Genomic DNA, 26941 nt, shown 5'->3' on the forward strand with positions numbered 1-26941 from the left:
TTATCTTTCAGATGTTTCTTGTGAGCAGACACGTACAACAAATATGGTCGTTCCGTAAGTCATTTTATTTTCAGGAAAGTCTGCTAAGAATAGAGAAGCCGTTCACGGGACGCGTGACAGATGTAACGCGGATAGTTCCCGTAAGATTAATAGCATATGTAAGAAACAGAACTACTGTATATATGATATGAGTGGAGGCACACCAAGTGCTTCGTGCGCACGTACCTTCTTGCATTGGCCTCAATGCTGAAGGGAAGCTTAGGAGCTAAGAAATACACAGAACATCTGCTCTAAATTTCGCATTGTTGCACGGAGGTAAGAAGCATGGAGTAGCATATACATCTTAAGCTGGGAGAGTGGCTTAAATCTTGAGATTGGGAGTCGTGTTATGAGTTGCCTTTACCCAGGAATTGCTGGAAAGGCATGCTACAGTGGCAACAGTCGAGACCCTCGAAATCTTTAGCAACTGAAGGTTCTCCTCTCAACAACCACTTCAGAATTTTTTCTCCTGTCGTGGTCGGCACTTCAGGACATCTGCGCTTCCCGTCAGGGGCTGTGCACGTGTTTTATTTCTGTACAGAATTTAGTTTTCCCCTGAAAATGGCTGTTAATGTTTAGATCGTAGTTGTATGAAGTCTTTAAGAATTGTGTTATGGGTTTTGTTGTTAGTTAATAGTAATAATAATAAGGTAAAAAGGTAAAATTGTCTCTCTACTTAACTAATTAAGCACTGCGTCATGAAGGCGTATGGGGGAGTTGGTGTATAGATCCATATTTTCTTGTCTCCGGCACTAGTTGGAGGTAAGTGGTCAGCTTCACGCCTCTGCCGCTTTACCCCCGGTGCCCATTTGATAGGCTGGCTGGGCCCCAGAGCCGGTCTGGACGTCATGGAGAAAAGAAAATTCTTGACCATTTTATTATTATTATTATTATTATTATTATTATTATTATTATGTTATGTAATGTTATGTTATGTAAACTGGTTACGCAGTTATTTAACAGACAGAGAGTCTTGTGTTCGTTTTTTAGGCCTATTTTCTACTCCTTTTATTGTTCTTTCTGGCGTTCCTCAAGGTTCTGTTTTAGGGCCTCTGCTTTTTAATATTTTTATTAATGATTTGCCTGAAGTCATTAATCACTCCAGTTGTTTACTTTTTGCTGATGATTTTAAAGTTTATAGAGCTATCAAAACACTTAATGACTGTCTTCTTNATTTTGGATAAACTAAATCTGCAAACCTTGGATGTCAGACGGCGTCATATTGATGCTTTGTTTTTAATAAATGTTTTTAGAGGCACAACATATTGCTCCTCTGTCCTTGATGCGGTCGGTTTGCGGGTTCCTTCTCGGAACATTCGAAATTTTTCTACATTTAGCTGTTCTTTCAGTCGCTGTCCCACAGCTAGATGTGTTGTTGCTGCAAATTTTGTTTGCGAACATGTAGACATTTTTAGTAAATCTAGTTTAAGTTTGAATTGTTTAGTTTGATAATTTTTGTACTTTTGGTTGTTTTTTACTATTTGCACTGTCTTTTTAACTTGTCACTGGCTTTTGAGCTAAGTATGCAATTAGTTTTTTGCTGTTAATTGTTTTTAATTTTCCAAATACTTAACGTTTTTGACCTGTTATTATCTATGTGTGTATTGTCTTGATTTTTATTATTGTCTGTTGTTTGTTGTTTTATATTTTCCGTGCTGACTCTGTAATTGGCCTCCGCTGTTGAGTTCGGCACGTAAATAAATAAAGCATTGAATTGAATTGAATTGAATTGAATTATTATTATTTTATTTGTTGGCTTACTTCTTGGCATTAATGTGTTCTTCCTCCAGTGCTTAACTTTAATTAGACTTTGATTTTATGTTGTGTTTCCATAAGGTAATTACCTCTGTCTGCACTGTGCTTTTTCTGTAATTGGCCTTGCTGCTGTTGACTCAGCACATACATAATAAAGAATTGAAGTTATTTATTTATCCTTACAGTCATCATCATCATCGTAAATTTCTAACAAACTGGAGAACGTACAGAAAGTTCGTAACTCTATGCCACAGTTAATTTATGCTGTCATATGCTTCTCGCAATCGTGAATGAATTAGCTAACTTTCAGACGACATCTTGATGCTTTATTTCTCATCAGCGTTTTCGAGAACAAAATTGACTGTTGTTCTGTTATGGATATTGTTGGTCTCCGTGTAGCAACTAAGCGGATTAGGGACTTTTCCACCTTTGTCAGTAAAGTCCAATGACTTTTCTCTTTGGGAAGGCGTGCCACAGCTACCAACAACATCTGCAGATCTCTGAATGTTTCCAGTAAACAGACTGTCTCCCTTGAGGATAATTGTGCCTTTGTTTAGTCCTACTTAGTTCGTGGTTCCTGTTACCCTGTTATCATGTTGTCTGCATTGTTTTAGTTCCTAATTCATAGTTTAGGTTTTAGTCCATTTATCAGTTTTATATACATTCTATGCTCGCCTGTTATCGGACACTCGCTTTTGGCAAGCATTAAAATGAAATTAATTAAATTATTGTTATATAATAATTGTCATTGTTCTTCACAGTGGAGTGGTCGAACCTATTTCAGGTGCTGCTGCATAAATTTCCCGGAAGTCGTGTGTAAAATACGGGGGAGAATAGCGGATTTCCGGTCTAGATTCTTGTACCGCCTAGTACAAAAAATGCTGCCTTAACTGCTCTGTTCGGTTAAGACAATATTTGAATTTGGTGGGAGTGTACCGTATGGCAGGTGTCTTGCCATTCTTCCGTGACATTGTTGGCACGCGGTCAGGCTGTAGCTTGGCAGCTGTGAGGGCTCCGGAGCGTACATGTGCAGTGTCAGCTGTCGCTCGAAGCCCTCGCGGCTTAAAGAATTGTGGGTTTGTAAATGTACTGCGGTCATAGTGGAGTGCGTAAGGGTTCTCAAATCTTCGTTCCTTGTTATTTCAGTAATGAGTACCATAACATCAACTCAGCAGTCGATACAGGGGACACAGTTGTTATTATTATGACTGGGAATTAAATCTCGTTCAGATTGGGCCTAACTAGAACAGAGTTAACCTCTGGGCATCATCCATTTATTTTGTTTCTTGAAATTACGTAATACACTAACTACAGAATAATTCTTCTTGGAAGTTGATATTTACACAGCTGGTTTTATGGTATCCGAAAGTTTCTTACCGTGGTCACGAAAGGCTGTCATTGGACCCCCCCATCGTAAACCAGTTTAATCCAGTTAATACATTCAGGCATTATTTATTTAAGGTTCATTTTAATATTATTCCATTTACGTCTCGGCTTGCAAGCAATATCTCTTCTTGAGGTTTTTGATCCAAATTATTTTGTATTTCCCATCTACCGTGCCTTTCCTATCTCGTTCACCTCTGGTATAATATGGCTTCATAACTAATTTCATGAATGTGGGTCCATGTTTTGAAGCTAATAGTGGTTCAGCTAGCAAAGTACCAGCATTTTACGGAACCCGAAAGACTGTTACCTGGTTCACAAGAGCCGGCCACTAGCCCCTATTCTGAGCCAGGTTAATTAATTTTCTTCTGGATATATCATATATTAAAACGTATCTAGAAGAAATTGGACGGGCGGGTGGAGTACGGATTGGATTCATTTTAATATAAGAGCCAGGATAGCTCAGTCGGTATAGCGACGGGATATGGGCTGGACGACCGGGATTCGATTCCTGTTAGGGGCAAGATTTTTGTCTTCTCCAAAGCGTCCTGACCAGCTCTGGAGCTCACCCAGCCTCCTGTCAAATGGGTACCGGGAGGCCTGTTTTCCTGGGTGTAAAGCGACCGGGGCGTGAATCTGACCACTCACCTCCATCTAGTGCCGAAGTCAAGAATGGTGGTGCTATACCTCCACTCCACCACACGTCTTCATGTGGTGGTTCTTAATTAAGTACAGGGACAACTTCTACATTTTAATATTCTTCCATCTACGTCTAGGCTTTCCATGAAGTGTTCGTACCTTTTTTTTTTTTTTTTAAGTTTCTTGGGGTCGGGTGAGACAGTCCACTTGATACGTCGGCCAATAACTGGACTATTGTACCAGCCCCGGATGATAGATGATGAGTGTGAAGTAGTCGGTGGAATGAGAATTGGCAGGGGAAACCGAAGTACTCGGAGAAAACCTGCCATAGCGCCATTTTCTCCTCCACAAATCCAAATCCCACATAACCTGACCTGGGATCGAACGCGTGCCGCCGCGATGGGAACTTCGCACCCTAACTCTGTATCCAAGTCTCTTTCATAATACAACATACATAAAATTAGTATAGCCTATAATAGTATATGCTCCAAATGTGGATCTATACATCCAGTCCCCCATACGCCATCATGGAGTACGAGTGCCTAATTAGTTAAGCCAAGGGATATTATTATTATCGCTAGTGGGGTGGGGCTAAGTCCCTTGTACTGCGGCCACTTCTGGCCTATTGTACCGGCCCCAGATGATAGGTGAGGGTGATTGTGGAGCAATTGGTGGAATGAAGATTGGCAGGGGAAACCGAAGTACTCAGAGAAAACCTGCCCCAGCGCCATCTTGTCCACCCATTGGATATGAGGTTTGGTGGACCCCAGAGCCGGTTTGGACGACATGGAGAAGCGAAAATTCTTACCCCCACTGGGACTCGAACTCCGACCTCGGAGTTGTCTGGCTTGTAGCCAGTCGCTATACCGACTGCGCTGTCCCGGCTCCGTTGTAAGATTAGTAGATTTAAAAAGTTGTCACTCGATGGAAATGTAACTGGGATGGAAGAAACATGAATGTCATACAAAATTTGGGTGGAGAAACCCGGGAGTGAGTGATTGCTTAGACGAATAATTATTCAGGTGGACGTCGGAGAAATCGAAGGATCGCTTCTTCTGGGATGTGATGCCATATAGTTGGGTAAATCGTTATCAACATTTCGGAGGAACTTTCTGTCGGTATCTTCAGGATACAGGTATACCCCGAGTGTAGAGGAGGCGGGTTCTACTGTCAGACTACACGGTGTCACACCCCAGAATGCAGTGATTTTCGTGAGTACCGTCTCACGTTATGGAAATAAGTTATCACTACATGGAGTGGGTAGAGTTGGCTCAGGATCGTATCCAAGTGCAGGGTTTGGTATCAGCAGTTTTTAACCTTGCCACATAACGATTTAACCATGAGTCTATAATATAGGCCTGTAACTATGATGTATGCCGGTCACGGTAGCCGAGCGGTCTAAGGCATGTACTGTCTTCGCTCACTTGGAAACCGGGATCGTGGGTTCGAATCCCAATCAGGGCATGGGTGTTTAGTTTGTGTGTGTGCGTTTTTCTGTGTTTGTGTACAGGTAGAGGGCTTGCGACGAGCTGATCACCCGCCCAAGGAGTCCTACTGAATGTGTAAGATCTAGGAAAAACCGACGAGAACGGAGAAGTTCATGGAGGTAGGCCTAGGCCCACTGGGGCTGTAGTGCCAAGGGAAAAAAAACTATGATGTATGCATTTTTAGTAACAGATACTAATGTTATGTTTTCGTTCGAAATACAGTTTGTTTTGTCTCTGTCTTTTGCTCACTTTCGGCAATAACACGAACCTTCTCCGGTTTAATAAATGACAGCTTTATGTTAGTGTCGCGTAAGAGCCCATGATAGATCAGAAATCAACACGTGTTCCAAAATTTTCCAGGAGCGAGTGTTGATAACATGTCATTCCGAGCAGTAACTACAGGCCTGAAAATGTTTGAATCAGGGTATAAAAATCCGCGAGCGAGAAACCAGCGTGAGCAGTGTGCAGCCACATATTCATGCTGGTTCCTCGCTCGCAGTTTTTTATACCCTGAAGATGGAGGTTATATATTCATCCGAAACGTCGCTTTACTCAATATCTAAACGGTTCCACATCCCAGAAGACGGCGTTCTTCGTTATTTTTTCTTTTGCAGTTGTAAGATAACACGAATAATACTATGCGAGCCTTTCGTTGTTCACGGACTACCAGTTGGGACACACTAACATATTACCGAAAGTGCACCGTGTCATGGCAGCGAGATGTATCGTGGCTGGCTTATATCTCTAACAAAATTACGGTTTTTAGAAAGCAACGTAGAGGCGAAGTTTACTCAGTCTTCATTCATTTTGGGCTAATGACGCTTTTTCTGCTGAGGTGCAGCGGCGCGCCCCTGGGAATCCCATACTTTGATTGGCCACATAAATAACAAAACACGGTAACACGGAGAGACCGCGCTGGTCACGTGTTACGTATTGGCAACTTTATTAAAATGAAATCATCCTTGCAATTAAGTATCGTGCCTTGAATGAATAGGGGAGGCGTGGAGGTAAAATTCTGCATGTTTGTACCCAGGGCGATGTGTGTGGGTGAGCTGTTAACATCAGACTCATCCAGAATAGTGGGTAGTTTCCGGAAGCGTTTTGTAAGTAGCGGAGAAAAGACACATTACACTCACTTGGAATAGAAATCCTGCCGCCCACACCATGTAGGCCTACACTTCATTGTCTCATCTGTTACGCTGTTTTCTCGAAAATTCTGTAACCTACTTGATCTGATATACCAGTAGTACAGGATGTCTGAAATTATTGTTGGGGTTTGCGTGGTCTATAATTTTCAAACCAGAAATAACAAAATAAAATTGCTTACGGAGTATGTAAGTGTAACTCAAAAAGTTTCATTACCTATAGGATCAATACTGCACGCGATAGCGTAGTTGGTTGAGGCACTGTGATACAAGTCGGAAGGTCGCGGGTTCGAGTCCCGATGAGGTTGGTTTTTCTATTTTTTCAGTTGACCTAATCTTTCCAGCCGTATTATGGTCCTGCGGTCGACTCAGCCTCTGACAGAAATGAGTACCAGGAATATTCTTGGGGGGTAAAGGGCGGCCGGCGCCATCTGTGAGCCGATTGTCTAGAAAATGTGGGAACCTCGACGTCTCACAACACAATGGGCCTTCACGACCTGTTACAAGGATAACTTTTATCTTCTTTTTTTAGGATCAATACTGCAGAATGCTGAACAACTTTAACGTGCGCGCCTTTCGTGGCGTCGTTTCTGGTTTCAAATGATAAAACTACTGAAACCCCGACAGCAATATAGAATCGCGTTGTATATTGAACATTGCCCATTTTCTGTCGTATGTTCAGTACGATGTATAGGAAATTGGCTTTACAACCGACTTCAAGTGATTGGTTTTCAAAAGGTCCTGGGTTCGAGCGACACCGTGGCCGTTAACATTAAAAACTAATAACGAATCTGAGAGCCAGTCGCCTGACTAGGAAGTAAAGCAGACCATAGAACGTTTTATGGATTAAATATGGGCCAATCTGAGCGATTATTGTCCGTCATGTATCATTTATGCCACTTTTTTACACATGTATGCGCTTAGATGATCAACTCAAGGAGGAAGAGGTGGGCAGAGCATGTAGCACGAATGTGGGAGAAAAGGAATGCATATGGGATATTGGTGGGAAAGCCAGAAGGAAAGAGACCAGTGGGAAGACCAAGGCGTATGTGGGTGGACAATAGTAAAATGGATATTAGAGAGATAGGATGGGATGGTGTGGATTGGATTGATCTGGCTTAGGATAGGGACCAGTGGAGGGCTCTTGTGAACACGGTAATGAACCTTCGGGTTCCATAAAATTCTTGAGTAGCTGCAGAATTGGCGGCTCCTCAAGAAGGGCTCAGCTCCGTGAGTGAGTAATGTGCAAATATGTAAAGATCCGGATTTCCCTCGCACTGTGTGTGTTTCATACTAGCAACTTTTCTTTCATAAGATTTTAGATATTTATCTTTTGCCCAAGCATTGAGAAATATTGTCCTGTCATCTTTATTGAGCGAAGTTGTCCTGTTTGCGTTCCTTTTATTTATACTGCAAAGCAAGTTATGTTTGTCATCAGCTTTCATGTTAAATAACTCTGCATTATGCCCATGTAGCAGAAGTTTGGGCGTCTGTTTTCTCCCGTTTCCAAGAATACAGGGCAGTTGTTTCCCTAGATGCCAGTAACCTACAGATCTTTGTAATGGACACTCGTTACGAATTTTAAGTAAGGACCTAATCTTAAGAAGTATTTAGATCAGCTTTGGGCTTTATGGAATTACACTTTTAACCAGATTATTGTTTTAAAATTAACTACGACTGGAAATACACCAACATACGGATTTCATATTCGTCACTTTCGACATCAAAATCAGTCGTGTACACTCCAAGAAATTAAATAACGACGTTTTGTTATCTGCTACAAGAGGACCTTGCGTTTGGTCTGCTCCTGTGTTACAGTGCGTTACATTGCCAACTCCTGAAGAAAAGGAGTCAGCCTGAATGTAGTCGCGACAGAACTGTTTTCCTCTTCGCTTAATTGCGAAGCGTGCCGAGCAGCGCATTCCAAACAGCCAGTAAGGACACCACACTAGAAACATGAGCCACAGTTTGAAGTTAAAGGTCATTGTAACATGAATAACACTCGAAGTTTATGTTTGTAGCCTTGGATATAAAGTACGCAATATCCTCTCTATCAGTGGCTCTACAGCCCTTTGTTGGGCCTTCGCTGGGTGGACCCTAGAATCTGGAGGACGTGGAGAAGCGAAAAATCTTTCCTCTAACGGGACTCGGAAGTCCCACCCCTCAGTCGTCCTGGCCGTAGCTAGTCGCTGTATCGACTGCGCTATCCCGGCTCCTAGTTGAAATGAGGACATGTTTTGTTCATACCTGGAGGCTCTTTTAGTACGAGGCCCGAAGTTATGGGTTATTTAACTCGAAAATTGCCCGTTTCATACAAATCCCAGTGAAGGAACCGGGAGGTACGTCATGAATGGATAAAGGTGGCATATATCTTGCAGACCCCCTTAGACCATGAAGACAATATGTTCCATTGTTCAAAACATCTCTTTCACTTAACATTGGTGCTGCCTCTGAAGAGATCTGTGAATGTTGAGAATTTAAAAACGCATTTGGCGGTTAGTCGAGGAACGGAAAACATTTTCAAACCGGCAAGAATATTTTCCAGGTGGCACACGAGGGATGGTAATCGTTTATCACCATTGTCTTGTTGTGGTTTCTATTGTGACGTAAACTAGTTACGCCAAGCCCTTCTTTCCAAGTGGGAAGTTGTCACCACCCAAGTCAAAACAAGTATTACAACTACACCCACCGGTCAGGCTGGTTCACAAGTCACTTAGTGCATTGGAATTATTGTATCACCACTCATTAGACGCCCTTGCCCAGGACTGAGTCCCTTCTTGGCACAAATTTGAAGCACCTCAGAAAATAATACACTCAACAATAATGAAAATTTCCATTTAAAAAAAATAGATGTTTCTTAAGACATATTTTGTTCAAGTATACTAAACAGCCGGTCGACGTTTATGCAGGGATAAGAGTGACCTGCTGCTTTCACTTTTCTTCCTTGAAAATGGGGTTAGTGTGTTCCTCCGAAACGTCGGTTCTTATCCACCAGACTGCACGATAATCTTATTTGTCAGCTCATCTCACAGATTATAGTAATCTCTGATGACCAAACGTGCTTCTGTCATCTGAAAGTATTCAGTTCGTATTTTCTCATTTCCTTCCCCCCCCCCCCCCCNATCGAGTTTAATTAGCTTCACGGTGCATTGGTCAGCGCTCCTTGCTATTTGGGGGGCCCAAACGATTCTCCATCGGGAAATCGGCTGTCCACATTTTGAGGCTTTTCGTCAGGCAAATTTTAAGATGGATGCTACATAACCAAAGTAGTTAACGCTAAACTAATTTCATGGAGATGAGCCCTTCTTGTGAAGCCGCCAATTGTGCAGCTACTCAAGAACTTGTATTTTATGAACCCCGAAGGTTCATTACCGTGTTCACAAGAGCCCTCCACTGGTTCCTATCCTGAGCCAGATCAATCCAGTCCATATCCCAGCCTAAGTTTTTTTTTTTCTTATTTTAGGACATTAATTCAAGGAATCCGTCCAGGTCCGAGGCCCTTTGTGACATTTCGTAACAAGTTTATTTTTTACGATGAGTTGTTAGCTTCACGCCCAGTCCCCAAGCTGGAGGACCACCCCTTGTCTGCTGTCCGCGACTGCTTATTAAATATATTCGCAGCTGCCCTCCATATCTGGAGGCCGTCTCCTTCATCCGCAACCTGAGGACGCGTATGCCGTAGTTAAATAGACTAAGGCATGCTTAAGTGGAGGGGCAGCTTTACCTTTTAATTTTACACAATACAGTAAAGAGTAAAAGTTGGAAACGGAACTTATGACAAGGTGACTCCAGTACAAGTAATATATTTCGATGGAATTGAGCCTCTGTCTTCCGGATGTGATCTGATTGTGCTGGCATATTGTCATTCTGTCATCGGTTGCGGTTAAAGCTCGTTTATGGAACTTCAGAACTAGATATGTTAAGTAACACCGTGAACCAGTGCTAATCCTAACTACATACTTTTGTTTTGTTTTCTTAATGCGTAACCTTCGAACATTAATTTTATATGCCTTTCGGTGTTGTGCCAAAGGTTAGACTTAACGGGATGAAGTTCTCCTGCCCACATAGAAGTGCGTGACTGTAGACGGGGTTTGGATTGGTGAATAGATTTATTGACCACTTACGAGTCGTAACTACAAATGACTGTAACACTGTCGCTATTTCCACGCTTTACAGTTCACTAGGGCACACAGTCTATTGTTCTCAGTCTGTTAATAGACGTTTCCTAGTAACGGCTCCAATAGTGGCTATTCCTCTGCTTCCGGCTCACGTCCTCTCTTCCCAGACTCCCGTACAGAACTGACTGGGTCTAACCTTGTCCCTTGCTTATAACATCTCGGCACGGATCACATGAAAAACACAACTCTTCTATTGTTGCGTCGGCGCCTGTTGCTGCGAGAATATGTTTACTGAGATGTTTCCCAGAAACGGTCCTGGTATATTCTCCCATCTCGAGGTCGTTCCATAGCAACGGATCTACACGCTACAATATAATCCTTTACATTTATCGGAAACGTTACATAAAGTTAAACTTCAGAATTTCACGAAATGTTCGTAAACTGACGGACTTTCTGCAGGATATTGTTTGAAAGGCTGACTGTTGCTCAGCTGCTTAAGGAATTCCTTGCTTCCATGAAATATGGCTATTCCTGAGTTCACAAAAACCTGTTATTAGCTAATAACACGAACCAGTGGCATCCAGTGCGTTCCATTGGAATAACATGTTGGATACCTGGTGGGGCTTATAGGGATAATGCACAGACGTTCTGGGAAGGTCTCCGATTCGAGAACAGACCTGGTTCGAGATCAAAATGTTATTCTTGTCGTCTCCTTCCCTATTCTCTGACAGACCTGCGAATTTGTGGAATATAGGACCCTCACAGTAGTTCGGATCCTAGGATTTTTTTTTTTAGTTTCGTCGGGTGGGAAGGCGTGAGGCTGAGTCCACTTTGTACGTGGGCCACTAATTGGCCTATTGTACCAGTCTCTGATTATATTGGTATGGAGCATTAGTGGACTAAGAATTGGCAGGGGAACCCGGAGTACTCGGAGGAAACCTTGTCCCAGTGCCAATTTGTCCGCCACAAATCCCATATGATTTTACCTGGGATGGAACCCGGGCCGCTGCGGTGGGAAGCCGGCGACTAACCGTTTGAACTATGGCACGGCCTTTAGTTCGGATCTAATGTTAAAACTGGAAATTCTGTCTGCCAAGCGACGTCTTCACTGCTGTTCTCTCTAATCAGCTCCGTAAAACAAAGTCCATCTTGATAAAGCGATAGCTTCTAAAAAAATAAACCAAACAAACTCCGTGATTTTAGTCCGCATGCGAACTATACCGACCGAGCAACCGCCGCTTGTCGGCGAAGTTTAGTGCCAACTTTTGCGGATAGAGGGTGTCGCGTGGTCAGCGCAACGAATCCCCACGGCCGTTATTCTAGACCGGAGCCGCTATTTCCCTGAAATAGCTCCCCAATTATCATCACGAGGATGAGTGGACCCCGTTCCAGATCAACTACTTCTCAGAAAAAAATCTGGTAGAGCAGGGAACCGAACCCGGGATCTCTGGATTTGTAGCTAGGAACACTGACCGCTAGACCACAGAGGCGGTTGAACTTTTCAATAATTTACCCGCTTCTTATGGAAATGAGAAGATCCCCTGTCGTGTTCACATGAGCGCGCCCTCACTGGGGCCTTGTGCAGGGTTTCATGACGTGTTGCTTGTTAGTACTGAAAAATTATCTATAGGCCTTCCCCAATAATAGTCATGAGAGTGGTGGTGATGATGATAATACATCAATTCTTATTTATTTACGTGCTAACTTGACATCCCAAAGACCAGTTATAAAGTGACCACGAACAAAGAGAAGAAACAAAACACAAAACAAGGCAGTCTGTATACATTTACAGGGAATACGGTTAGTGTTTTAATGACTGGGGAAACCATGGCTTGTGTAAAGCATGGTAGCAAGATACAGTTGAAATTTTAAATATATCAAAGCGGCTTCGCTCGCTCGGAAGCCGGGATCATGGGTTCGAATCCCCCTCAGGGCATGGATGTTTGTGTGCGTTTTTCTGTGTTTGTGTACAGGTAGAGTCCTTGCGACGAGCTGATCACCCGCCCAAGGAGTCCTACCTATGTCTAAGATCTAGTAAAACCGAAGTGAAACGGAGAGTTTCATGGAGGTATGCCTAGGCCCAAATGAGGGCTATAGCGCCAATGAGAGAGAGAAAAAAAAAGATGGATACAAACAGAACCCAGGCAGCTTGGACAATAATAACGGTAATAACAACATGTAATGTATGAATTGAAGCGGTTATCAGGAGACCCCGAGTTGAAGTCTCAGTTCGGAAACCGGCTGTCATAGCTTTTCTGTTCTTTTTCTTAGCCCAACCAGGCAAATTAGAAGACAGAATTAAGCTTCAGTTGGTGTCTTTCACATTTCCATCTTTATCAAACTGCAGGAATATGATCTCAGTTGCTGGAGGCATGGTTACATTAGCATAGAAATAGTTAGTAAGTTAGTTAGTTAGTTAGTTAATTAGTTAGTTAGTTACTGGAGAGGGTGGGTTTCCCCATGCACTTAGACCAATATTGGTCCATTGTGCTTCCCTCTATGATATTCTACCAGTCTCTATATCCTACCGATATTGGTGCGTACCATCAGTCCCGACCGGGCCAGCGAGTTCGGCCTCCACTAGCTTGGCGGTATCTATAATGCTTCCCCCATCTATCAGAGGTGTTAGAGACTACTTGTTGGGCGGGAAACGTCCTTGAATTTGGCTCAGTGACCTCCTTTGGAGATATGAGGTTCTTTTACGTGCCGTAAAGCTACGACACGGGACACACGGCTTAAAGTCCCTCCCGGAGGACTTGTTCCCTGAATTTTTCCGCCCTTAAAAATTCGACGACCTCCGCCGGGTTTGAACCCGCGTACCACGAGTCATGAGGTGGGAACGTTAGCTCTAGACTACGGAGGCCGCATAAAATAAGTAAATAGTAATGGAATGGAATGTCATGGTGGAAGTATCACATTCTTCGAATCGAATATTGAAGAATCTCGAAAAAAAAAATAGCATAACCCAAAAAGACAGTGAAACATGGGACGCCCACAGTTAAGACGGAGGGACCAACATACAGTTCAAGAGGATGGAACAGGCCTAGCATAGCCTAATATGTGAAGATGATGGAATAGAATGTTCAGATGCATGTCGAAGATATCCATAGGTAGACCCATAACATATTGGCGTTCGGTGAAGAGCGACACCTTTCTGGGTGAAGTAAACCTTGACATCTATTCTCTGAAAGTTCCTTTGTGAAACGCTTCTACAAGAATTCTCTCCATACAATTAGTCTGTCCGTGTCTAACAGAGCGTAGTTCCGTAGCAATGAAAGGCTTGCAAGCAGTCTTCCGGTAGCCTAGCGACAACAATGTAACCACAGCTGTTGTTGTGTTCCTTCGGTCTTACATCTGCTATAATTACCATTTAGGCTCAACTTCCCTTTTGGCTCTTTGCGCGGTTTTTTAATGAAACAGGTTTTATAAAACCAGCTTTGGTGTGGTCTAAACCAAGTTACCTCACATACATGTCACGCTGTATAATCTTAACTCTCTCATTTAAACACATTTCGATAAATACTGGTTACATACTGTCACGTGTATTAGTGACTATAGAGGACGTTTGGATTAGTGACGCCTCCTTGTACAATCTCTCTTAATCCGAATCAATTACAATAACTCACAGTCAATCTTCAGTCGAACCCTTCTTCCTTGACTGCCGAGGACTCGCTCCCTTCTCGCTCTCTCTCATTCTACGACTGGACTACTTATTTAGTCTCGAGGCGGACCCCAGGGAAAACGCCAATTAACAATTCGTAGAGGTGTTTACCGCTTCTTTGCCTAGAAATGGACGTCCTGTTATTCCACTGTACGCTTCTGCGGGAAGGTGTTTACCGGCCCGTTGCATAGCAGTGGACATGGCGCGGATCGCACAGAAAACACTTCTTGCAGTACATTTTCTATTGTTGCATGCGAATATTTCGGACGTTGCCTAGAAATGTGTCTAAATGTCACAATACTTTGAGAAAATATTTTTACCTATTACTACATCTCATTATCAAGATTGGATCATTTAGGATATGATACTTTGTTGCTTGGTAGAGGGGTGCTAGAAGGCAAAGGGTATTTCCGAATCGTTGTACCCATTTACCAAACTGCGCTGTGTCAAATCCCACGAGACCGCAATTTTGATACTCACTGAGGTGAGAAACACAAATTTCACACATCCCATTGTGATGGACAGAACTGACGCGCTGTGGTGTCTCTGTATTTGTTAAAAAAAATGTTAAAAACCAACGGACAATTGGTGATGAACAAAGGAAAGTAGACACAATCCAACGCCCCACCCCATCTCAGCATCCTTCAAAGCGTACAGAATTTGAACGAGGTGAATGAATGGGTGTTTTTTTTTTTTTTTTTTAAGTGGGAGATGCCCGCTTCAGCCGCAAGACCGCACAACGCCATTTCAAAATGTTCTGTATTCACCTCTGTAACGTACGGTGGGACACAGGCAGCGGCATTCCGAACAAGAGCGGCCTAACGGACTGTGAACCCGTGTGAAGACTTGTAAATTGTCATAACCATTCGTAAATATGGCGCTTCATTGTCCAGTAAATACAACTTCAGCCGGAACCCATGTATAGTCACCATTGCACTGGTGTCAGAAGTGTGACTGATTAATCACAGAACCTTCTTCGCCCTTTTATTTTTAGTTTTTTGGGGTGGAGTGAGACTGAGTCCACTTGGTAGGTCTGACACCAATTTGCCTACTGTACCAGCCCTGGATGATGATGATGATGATGATGATTGTGGAGCAGTCGGTGGAATGAGAATTTGCAGGGGAAATCTGAAGTACTCGGAGAAAACCTGCCTCAGCGCCACTTTGTCCCCCACAAATCCCACATGACCTGATGTGAGCTCGAACCTGAGTCTCCGCGTTGTGAAGCCCGGCGACTAAACGCTTGAGCTATGACGCGGCCTTTCCTCACCCCTATGTTAGGTACAAAATTATGTTTGTCTGTCTGTTGTACGCTATTTTATGACGCTTTCAGTGTCGCATCCTATCTAGCGTCGAATGATGGGATGATTGAGAATTTGGAAGGAAGTGGTCTTGGTGTGATTGAAATACCATCGCAACATTTGCCCGGAGGCAGTGAGGAGAACCAATTGAAACCTCGGTCAGGATAACCTCTGTCGAGGCCGAAAACCTCCCTGATATAGGTTTATAACGTTACCGATACGCTAACCCTTTTGGTTTCATTTTATTTCCAACAATTTTTTGTATCTTCAACTAAGGAATAAGAAAACTGCGCCAGTCGGAGACTCGTATGGGTGTCCCTCGTAACATTTAATTTGGAACTGCCACTGCTATCAAAAAGGGGGCACGCGTTAGCGTAGTTTGTTGAGGCACTGTGCTACAAACCGGAAGGTCGCAGGTTCGATTCCCGATGAGGTCATTGGATTTTTCATTGACCTAATCCTTCCAGCCGCATTGTGGCCCTGAGGTCGACTGAGCCTCTTAACAGAAATGTGTACCAGGAATCTTCCTGGGGGGTAAAGAGCGGCCGGCGCATAGGGCTGACAACGTTACTGCCATCTGTGAGCCGATTGTCTAGAGCCTCGACGTCTGACAACCCTATGGGCCCTCACTGTCTGTTTCAGGGATAAATTTTACTGATACCAAATGCTAGTCGGTCGTACAGGGCCAAGTCTTACGGTGAAAGTACTTTATTTCAGTTTCTTACCTCGGCGACTAAGCTGTTCATAAGAAGTACTTTATTACATTTGTTTCCTTCTGTATCTTCAGGACCAGGGAAATTTTCTAGTAAAGACAGGTTACCGTTTGGTTCATAATCCATTTTTGGCATGTTTTATTATGCATCATTTTGCGTGCCTAAAATACACGTGACTCTTCTTACATTCTGTGTAGCCCAGCCGTGTCAAACATGCGGCCCCCATAGCCACAAAGTGCGGCCCCTCAACTTTTAGAGCTAATTGATATTAAAATTTAAGTAGAAACATTTTTTGTGAAGACAATTTTCCAACAGACCAGAAGACGAGAAGTCTCACGCAGACATAAATTAGCAGGCTACAGGAAATTCAATGTTTTGCTATTTCTAACATAATTTCTTGTGTAATCTCTCTTTTTACATATTGAAAAGCTGTTTGATACTTATCAAAAGTGGCATTCTCTTGCTTTTTAAAACTGTAAGATAATGTGACTTTAGGTAATCATATTGAAATTATTCCTAAATAATAAATAGAATTAAATTTCCTTGTATCAAAATCTAATGTATATTTCTATTTTGAAGTGCGGCCCTGGACTATTATTTATAGGGCTGAGGTGGCTCTCTGTACAATTTGAGTTTGACATGCTTTGTGTAGTCCCTCGACACGTGCATGTTATCGCCTGTTATGTCACTTTTGCACCCGACGTAATAGTAAACTTCATATATTCCAGGTCGTGCGTAAATACGTGAAAGGGCTTACATCGCATTTGTTTGTTTCATATCTCTGGAGTAGCGTAACGCTGTGGGCTAATAACATCGTTAGAAACGGATCCCCGAACCATGAATTGTGTTCGTCCTCAAATGATCCGACTGCGACGTTTTTTATCCTGAAAACATCTGAATGAAAATCGAATCTACTTTGATGCATACGCCCATTGCTAAGCAACGGCTTGATAAACAGCTTCCCACCGAGACAAATTCTTGGTAAACAGCCCGTTGCCAGATGATACCTACAGCATTACGCGATAATAGACGCTAGGTAATGGACGTGTTTTCCGTGGAGTCCGACATGGGGCTGAACGGTCTCAGCTCAATGGAGACCTGGTGCGAGCGCTGGGATATTAAAATGAATGAAGATAAGTCTCAGGGGGTCTACTTCTCTCGTGGTCGTCGACCGCCTGAGACTTATCTCACTCTAAATGGACGAAATATTCCATTTGTAAACAGTGCAAAATATCTCTGTGTAATCTTCGATAAGAGAGTTACATGGAGATTGCACGTAGAAATGATCGAAGCCAAGGCCTTCAGAACATTCATTAGAGTATATCCCCTATTCAGAAGTGAGCGATTGAGTGCTAACATTAAAATGACCCTCCACAAAGCTCTTATTAGATCCGTAATGACTTATGCTAGTCCCGCCCGGGAATTCGCGGCAGACACCCATATGATGAAATTGCAGCGCCTGCAAAACAAGGTTCTCCGCACCATTGGCAATTTTCCAAGGCGCACACCGGTCCGCGATTTGCACATGGCATTCAAAATCCTGTACCTATATGACTATATAACAAAATTATGCAGGCAGCAAGCAGAAGTCATACAAAATCATGAAAATGAGAATGTTCGCAACTGCCGTGGTAGCGAATTCTACTAGAAATAGGGCATAATCTGCTGTACTGAGCCTGGATTCACAGAGGCCTTGTATATATTGTATATATAGAAATAGGAATTAAGATTAAATTTGTAAATACTGGAAATGGACTTATTAATACAGACTATGACTGACAAATGACAGACCCGACCTCTCGTCAGGGAGGGCCCCCCAAATGGACAGGACAGAAACTTTCATATAAGTAAAAAACAAAAATAAAATAAAATATGGTCATGAGCCCCAGCCGGGGCTCGACACCAAGACAGACAGACTGACTGACTGACCGTCAGTCGCAATGTGACTTGGACTTGGCCAGACAGTCCCTCGTGTGGAGGCGGAGTCGAATACCTCCACCGTGACCCTGCGAGTCGTAGGAGGCAACGAAAAGGGAAGTCTTAAATCTGAGGCAGTAAAATAAGGTTGTGAGTCTCAAGGGACTCGGACCCGAGAAGACTGCGCTGGCAAGGGCCAGCAGCATATATAAAAGATAGGCCCGTCCTCTCGTCAGAGAGGGCGCCCCACGAAAACAAGACCGTAACTGTGAAAGAGTAATAAATACCTGTTAATGAGCCTCAGATGGGGCTCGACACCAAGACCTACTGACCGACCACCAGTCGCAATGTGACATTGACTTTTGACTTGGCTAGACAGAGAGTGTAGCGTGGTCAGAAGTCGAGAGTGTCCAGTCGAAGACAGAGCTCTATGAAATGTTCTAACAGGTTGTATAAATGCCCAATAAATTCGATCGTCAAATCCTAATCCCGTTTTATACGTCACGCAAACCCCGGATACGTGGCAGTACTAACGAAGTATATAACCAACTTCGCGAAGCAGTCCTTCTTCAGGAGTCATCCGATCAAGAAATTCTCCGGCTTTTAAGAAACCCGAGTGTTCATCACCGCGAAGAGTCTGCCTTTCTATCCCCATCCTGAAACGATCCAGGCGATACCCTCCCATGTTTTCTCGAGATACTTTTTAATATTATACTGCCATCTACAGTTAGGTCTCTTCAAGTGGTCACTTCCCTGCTGAGTTGGTCCGATCTTCATCCTTCACCTCCTCTTCTTTTACTGTCCCCCCCTTCGTAAGTTTGTTTCGTCCCATCTTTCCCCCGTCAAAGGGGTTAATCAGGTCAAATCTTTATCTTTAGGCGATATTTTTCATTTTGAAAAAATCATGTATATACAAAAATGGCCCAGGCAATGCCCATCCTGCCCCTTTAGGTGATACAATTTTTTAACGTAGAGCTGTAGCCACGAGAAGGACATGGCATATACACATATATAAAAAGAAACTCCGTGATATTAGTCCGCAAGCGAACCATACCGGTCGAGCGACCGCCGCTTGTCGGCGAAGTTTTGTGCCAACTTTTGCGGATAGAGGGTATCGCGTGGTCAGTGCACGAATCCCCACGGCCGTTAATTTCGGTTTTCTAGACCGGAGCCACTATTTCCTTGAAATAGCTCCTCAGTTATCCTCACGAGGCTGAGTGGACCCCGTTCCAGACCCACCACTTCTCAGAAAAAATGTGGTAGCACCGGGAATCGAACACGGACCTCTGGATCTGTAGCCAGGAATGCTAAACACTAGACCTCAGAGGCGGTTCTGTACACGTGGATAACAAATATAAATTACCAGAAATCATTTCCTATTACAGGCCTATAGATCACATGACAAAACTTCCTGTAGGACAAGAGGTCGTCGTGGACCAGAATACTTCCATTTTAGTTGCCATGTTCTGTTCTCAAACGCGCGACCTGCAAACATTCTCTGTGTACTCTTCATGCGGTGTCGTGCCAAACGTTGGGTGAGAAACGGGTTTCACTGGGTGCCCAAACAGACTTGTCCGCTCTTAACTTGGATATGCAGTGTCCCGGTCCTCAGCACTGCGTTTCCTGTCTTATCCTCTTGTACGGTATACAGTTTCATGCATACATTCAGCTGTATTTCTTATTCGCGGAATTTTAGCTTAAATATTTCGAACCCTAGAATTTAATTTCGGGAAAGTTTCAATAAATAATTCTAGAATAAATATTTTATTACATGTGAATTATGCATAAATAATTGTTCTGTAGGAGCCATGAGGTGGTCAGTCGGTATAGCGACGGGATACAGACTGGAAGGCCGGGGTTCGTTTCCCGGCAGTGCAAGATTTTTCTCATCTGCACAGCGTCCAGACGGACTATCCAATGGGTACCAGGGGCTCTTTCCCAAGGGATAAAGCGGCAGGAGCGTGAAGCTGACCACTCACCATCCAGTGCCGAGGTCCACTCCCCCATGAGTCTTCATGGCATAGTGTTTAATTAACTAATTAAGCACAGGGGCAACATTATAAATGTTCCTATCTCAGTGTAACAGTAAAATGAAATGCAAAGGTGGCCCTGTTCTTAAGTAAGTCCCATGCCAGGAATATATATGGGGGAATGGAGGCATAGGTCCACTTATTCTTAACTTACATGAAGATGAGTGGACAGCTTCACTTATCGGCCGTTGCATCCTCCGGACAATATTCCTCGGTACGTTGTATGGGAGGCTGGGTGGACCTCTACGCACATCTGGATGCGGTGGTGAAGAGAGAAACTCTTTTCCTATCTAGAATCGAATCACAATTTCCCGATGGTCCAGCGTAGTCTGGTCGTTATACTTACCGAGATGTCACCAACGAAATTCAAAAACATTTTCGATTTGAGTTTCGTGTTCAGTTATATTGAGATTCAGTTTGGCTTGCTGCTTTCAGTACAGACGTCCCCAATTGCCGTTTGATCAAAATGCATTCAGTAGTTTCGTAGACGAAATTGGATACTGATAGTGTGCACTGGATTTATCTGGCTCAGGATAGCAAGCACTGTTTAGTTCTGCTGAACACAGTAATGAACTTTCGCTTCTGATGAAGGGCTAGTAATTTCTTGATCATCTGCAAGTTCACATCTCAAGAAGTGTTTTTTTTTAATTCGCTTAATGGGGGGGTGGAGACCAGCTGGGTCCAATCGGCACGGCGGCCACTAATTGGCCTATTGTACCTGCCCGTGTGATTATGATCATGGAGAATTTGGTGGAATGAAGATTAGCAGGAGAAACCGAAGTACTCGGAGAAAACCTGCCCCAGCGCTACTTTGTCCACCACAAATCCCACTTTACCAGACCCGGTATCGAACTCAGGCCGCCGCGGTGGGAAGCCAGCGACTAACCGCTTGAGCTGTGGCGCGGCCAAGAAGTGGGGTTGGTTTCATAGGTGATACATGCGGACGGATAGAGGCCATGACACACTTATAGCAGCTCACTTCATGCACGTTATGCCCCTTCTTCAATAAATACTGCCCCGAAATACGCGTTACTATTTATGGGCAGTTCGGGATGCAGTAGCTTCGTCGCGTATGTGTAATAATAGTATGGTAGCGATGTCATGGGGATTACGATGGAATGCACATACAAATTACTTAGCGCATTTAGTGACTGGATATGAACTTCGGATTGGTAGTTGGACTTATTGGACTCTTATAACACGCAACTGCAAGTTATTATAGCGCTGTCGCTAATTCACACTTTTTAAAATTCGCTATAGCACTCACTAAGTCTTTCTTAGTTTGTCTTCACTAGTAGTTGCCTGGTAACGGCTCTCAGCAATGCAGAATCCTCAGCTTATTGTCCAGCGGCTTCTGACCTCCATGACTGACAGCTCTTTCACAACTAACCCATGGATCGAAGTGCCTCTTCACATTCACGACTTCGACTAACTCTCAACTGCTCCTCAGTTGGCAACTCGCTGGCTCTGACTCTCTGTATGACAGAATCAGAGTCAGTGTTACTTCACGACTGACAGTTTACCGCCAATGAGCTCCTCTTGCGGCCAGGCCCCTTCAGCATTTTTTTTTTCAACTGAACACTGAGAGGATGGGTCTGTCGTTTACAATTGCTACTGGTCCTCGTCAGCTCAGTCATACTCGGGTCCGAGTCTCGCAGGACTCATGACCATATTTTACTCGAAACTCCCCCAACCCGGAGTACCACGTCCCCATATTTATATCCCCTAGGAACAGGGTGGCCAAGTTATAACCTCAGACACCGGGTTCCCTTTTCGTCGCCTCCTACGACTCGCAGAGCTACGGTGGAGGTAATCGAACCCGCCTCCACACGGGCTGACGCTGTACGACTCGGCTGGTGGCTTCGTTATATAACCTCGACATGGGCCCCATGGAGAACACCGCGTTGCGTAGGAGTGCCTCAACAGTTATCTATGGCGACATCGTGTGTTCGATGCCGCAGAGAGGTATTTGTCGTGCCGTAGCCTAACAACGGACGACTTTCTGACTCCTCTATTCCGGCCTTTCAGTTGCCATGTGACAGTATATTTTAACGACCCTTGGAGGACCGAGAAATTGCTGCTAGAGCTCGTAGGCCTCTCAGAATCGTAGCATTTAATGCAAACGGCAGTTGGAGACGGTGCTATGAGCTCAGTAAACAGCTGCAAGACTTACATCTCGAACCCCATGAGATGTTCTTCATTATAAATTATCACTTTTATCGGATTGGCCCTCTTCCCGGAAAGAAAAGGCATTCTCCATAACCATGTAGACCAAGCTGTGTGCGCGTTACGTACTCTTGACAAAGGAGAAGCCTGTTCGTAGGAGACAAACCCATCCTCTCGTAAGAGATATTACGTAAGGACTATGATCGCAAAGGTTCAGTTACAAAAAAAAAATCTCTGGTCGTGACTCTCAAGGGGCTTGGCGCCAAGACTAACTGATTAGCGACAAACCGCCAGTCGTAAAGTGACTCTGACTCCCAGGACCGAAAACAGGATAGGAGGAAAGCAGTAGGATGGATCTTGTGGACGTGCGTTTATTGTGATGTTCGTTGGTAGATGGAGCTGGCTCAAGATTCTATGTCCGGTGATATGCTTTGGTCTTACTGCCGCTTCCTTTTATTATCGTAATTAATTTATTGTCTTTTAAAGGACTCTAATTTCGTTAAGACATTTTTCTCGTTTGTGAGTAGTATAGTGGATCACAGTGGCCGCTCAGTTTATGGCATGAAATGTCTTTGCCCACTCAGACACTGGGATGGTGGGGTCGAATCCCACCCGAGACACGGATGTCTGTCCGCGTTTCTTCTGTGTTTGTGTTGTCCTGTGTAGGTAGCGGCCTTGCGACAGGGCTGATCTCCCGTCCAAGTAATCCTATTTACTGTCTGTAAGATCCGTAGCTCCAGATTAGTTCTGATGAGGACAGGCCAGAAGGCCTAATACGAAAGGTAGAAGAAGAAGAAGACGACGAGCACTATTGATAATCACGAAATTTCATGTAGTGCGCAAAGGAAAATAATATGCCTGATTTAGTCAAGATAGTGTGGCGTGTTATATATCGCCCATCGCTGAGCAACGAAACAGTGGAAATTGTTGAGACCGTTGCGTAGGAATATCCATAGCAACGAGCGTTCATTGCATAACAACGCTCGGTAAACACCCCTCGTTAGGCTGTGACGTCACGCAACAGTAGGGCGTCTATTGCTAGGCAATGCGTAGGTAGACATACCAGACAACAATACCTGATATCTGTTGCCGAGCAGCAATGTGTTCTTTATGTGGTCCGTGCCAAGCTTATATAAGGAGCAGCGAACATTATTCAGGAGTGAGGGAATGAGTATTCAGTATAAGTTGGAGTCTGAAGAGAGTCGCTGTCGAAGACAGTTGGAGCCCAGCATTCGCCGAGATATGGTTGAACAGTAATTGTGATACTGAACAGGATAATTTGTAATGGTGACTGCAGTTGTGATTGTACAGTATATATTCGCTACAGCCTTGACCTTCATGAAGTTATTTGTCGCGTGACGTACCCAACACGTGACAGTAGTCTTAAATTTCTTCAATATTGTAATATTCTTAACGTAAAATTCTTTCAGTTAACAAAGAGCATCGGTAATACTAGGTTACAGACAGACGGATTTTTCTCCGTACAAGACCTTCCGGTGGTCTGCTTCGCTGAAAAACTGTTTGACAGAAGTCAGTGAACTGACTTGTTTGTAATCACGAACATGACAAACATATTGTGACGTGTTGCGCTTTTCCCTCCTTAAGGCTGTTCGTCCCGAATAGCCTAACGGTGCACCCCCGTTCCTTTTCCTTCCCGTAGCTGTGCTTGCAGTGTCTCCTGTTGTTTCGGCTACTCCTCTTGCAGCGACTATTCTTCGTCCGTTACAATATCATGTAACTCAGTCTGTTTCTGGCATCCTTCTTGCGTCACGAATAGGCGTCATGTATGAAGTACATAATTTTCATACATATTCATAGGGCTTGCCTACAGGGGAGGCTCGAATGATATATGTTCCGGCTTGACTTAGTGCTACACAAAATAGCATACCGTTTATGTTATTGGAGTGGTGACGGGGAAAGTTTGTAAGCCGTGCTGGCTTGAGGCCAGGAGGTCAAGCGCCATTGTTAGGCATACGTCTCGGAATGCGGTGTGCTTCCCCGATGGTCTCATTCCGCATGGAGTTCTAAATTCTCATCCCTAATTAGTGATTCCGAATGCAACGTAGGGGTCATTACGCTTCTGCAGTACAGTGACAGATTCAGACCAGTAAGTATGCCTTACCTGTCTCTTTGTCTATTCTTACTGCGTTCCTTCTCTCTATATTGTGGCTTATTTTATGATGCTGTCAGTAGGTAGAATATATAGCATGCAATGCGAGGATGATAGATGAATGATCACACAGAAATACTGGGTTTTTGAACTTTTTCCATCGTCCGGAATTCTAGATAATAGAGGACACTACGTGTCGTGTCCTCTATTACCTAAAATTCCGGACGATGGAAAAAGTCCAAAAAGCCAGTAATTCTGTGTGTCATCCACCATCGTCAGAACCCTTTAGAACCGAATTGGAAAGGATTTGGAGAGAAGCTACCATGGCCTGAGGTATTATCCCGGAATTATCTCTTAGGGGCTGAATAAAAGCAATTGAAACCTCAGGCAGGATAGCCCTTGTGCTGACTGAGATTGGAACTGAATTCCTCCCTAATACGAGCCTGGAGCATTACCGCTACTCCAGTCCGACTGGTCTTCATTCTCCCATTGTGCTTTCGTTTTTATTTAAAATGCAAGATTCACAGTTTTAGAACCCTGTGACCTTTTTGATCGTGGGCCTCGTGTTCTGTACTTTATTTTCCGCCTCCTTGTGTCTTCATATTAATTATGCATTTTCTAGTAGACCAACTCTATTGAATGCCGGTCACGGTAGCCGAGCGGTCTAAGGCGTGCACTGTCTTCGCTCGCTCGGAAGCCGGGATCGTGTGTTCGAATCCCACTCAGGGCATGGATGTTTAGTTTGTGTGTGTGCGTTTTTCTGTGTTTGTGTACAGGTAGAGGCCTTGCGACGAGCTGATCACCCGCCCAAGGAGTCTTACCGGATGTGTAAGAGCTAGAAAAACCGAAGTGAACGGAGAAGTTCATGGAGGTAGGCCTAGGCACACTGGGGCTGTAGTGCCAAGGAAAAAAAAAACTATTAAATACCACGCTTGTCGCATTTGGTCTCATAAATCCTCACTAATTGTATATTAAATTATTATAAATTATCTTACCGAGCAGGGATATTTCAGTTGGTATAGGGGCGGGCTGCGGAAAGGATGGCTGAGTAATTGGGGGGTCGTCTCCCTGTAGGGGCAAAATACATTTCTCCTCTCTACAGCGTCCATACCGGCTTTGGGGCCCACGCTGCTTTCTAATCAATGGATACTGGGAGTATAGCGGCCGTAGCGTGAAGCTGACCACTCATTTCTGTCTACTGCTGAGGTCAAGAATGTTGGAGCTATACATCCACTCCCCCATGCGTCGTCATGGTTTGGTGCTTAGTTCATTAAGCTACTTTATAACTTTTACTCTTATTATTACCTATTTTTTTATTGCTAGTGGGGTGGGACTAAGTCCCTTGTACTGCGGCCACTTCTGGCTTATTGTACCAGCCCCAGATGATAGGTGAGGGTGATTGTGGAGCAATTGGTGGAATGAAGATTGGCAGGGGAAACCGAAGAACTCGGAGAAAACCTGCCCCAGCGCCACTTTGTCCATTATTATTATTATTACCTAAGTTCATGATGTAGAATAAGAAGAGGTAAAGCTAACAAGCCGTGGAGGCCCATAGAGTTGTGAGACGTCGAGGCTCCCACGTTTTTCTAGACAGTCTCCACACAGATGACGGTGAGGTTGTCAGCTTTACGCGCCGGCCGGTCGCCCTTTACCCCCAGGAAGATTCCTGGTGCACATTTCTGTTAGAGGCTGGAAGGAAAGATCAATTGAAAAATCTAATGACCTTATCGGGAACCGATCCTGCTACCTTATGTTTTGTAGCATAGTGCAATGTTTTCTTAAATGTTTTCTAGCTCTTCAGCATGTCAATATTTCCCCTTCTATGGAACCTGAAGGCTTAATACCTGTCAGCATTTCCACATCCGGAGTACTTTTTGACGTTTTCTTACCGCAGTCCTGCAGGGATCAGAACAGTGCTGTGCTCCGGCCGCCTTGAAACCACTGGCCGATAGCTACTTCATATGCCACCAAGGCCAGGTATTTTCACACATCCCCGCGGGACTGTAGGTTTTCAATGAGGAATTGCTGGAGGACCACCCATTTGACGGTCATGCCATAGAGACAGAAACCCTTTTATTTACTGCTTGTGGTTGCAGGCGTCACGTGATGACAGTCGCCCTGCGGTCTCTGCGACGCCTCCGTCTGGTGGGTCCCAGCGCCTCCTGGAGGAGACGCTACAGAAGTCGGCTCCCTACCCGATGATCCTGCTGCCGCCTGGTGGCGGATACTGGCTGGACGGACAGGACCACGAGTGCCCGTTCGACCCACGGGGAAACCCCATCCTACCACACACCACATGGCACGCAAAATTCGAGACGGACGATACGGCGAAGTGCTACCGCAGGTTCTTCATCGGACGGGTGAGTGGTCAGAACAGGCATATATCATGAGTGGCTGGGTGTTCAGCAGGTTGCTCCGGTGCTGAACACCAGATATCTTGGAGAAACAATGTTGTCTCAGCATTTAGTGTGCTCCTT

The 26941-nt window shown here is 44.2% G+C and overlaps 1 protein-coding gene across 8 annotated transcripts in view; it reads left to right on the forward strand.

The window, feature by feature from the left end:
* Positions 1–26941, forward strand: part of LOC111868990 (rap1 GTPase-activating protein 1) — a 639633-nt gene that overhangs the window by 555649 nt on the left and 57043 nt on the right. For all 8 annotated transcript variants that reach the window (XM_023860137.2, XM_023860134.2, XM_023860132.2 and 5 more), the window contains one exon: positions 26561–26824. In XM_023860137.2, coding sequence (XP_023715905.1) covers positions 26561–26824 — 264 coding nt within the window. The remainder of the gene's footprint in view (positions 1–26560; positions 26825–26941) is intronic.

The sequence above is a fragment of the Cryptotermes secundus genome, unplaced genomic scaffold (assembly GCF_002891405.2).
Source record: "Cryptotermes secundus unplaced genomic scaffold, Csec_1.0 scaffold70, whole genome shotgun sequence".
Lineage (NCBI taxonomy): Eukaryota > Metazoa > Arthropoda > Insecta > Blattodea > Kalotermitidae > Cryptotermes > Cryptotermes secundus.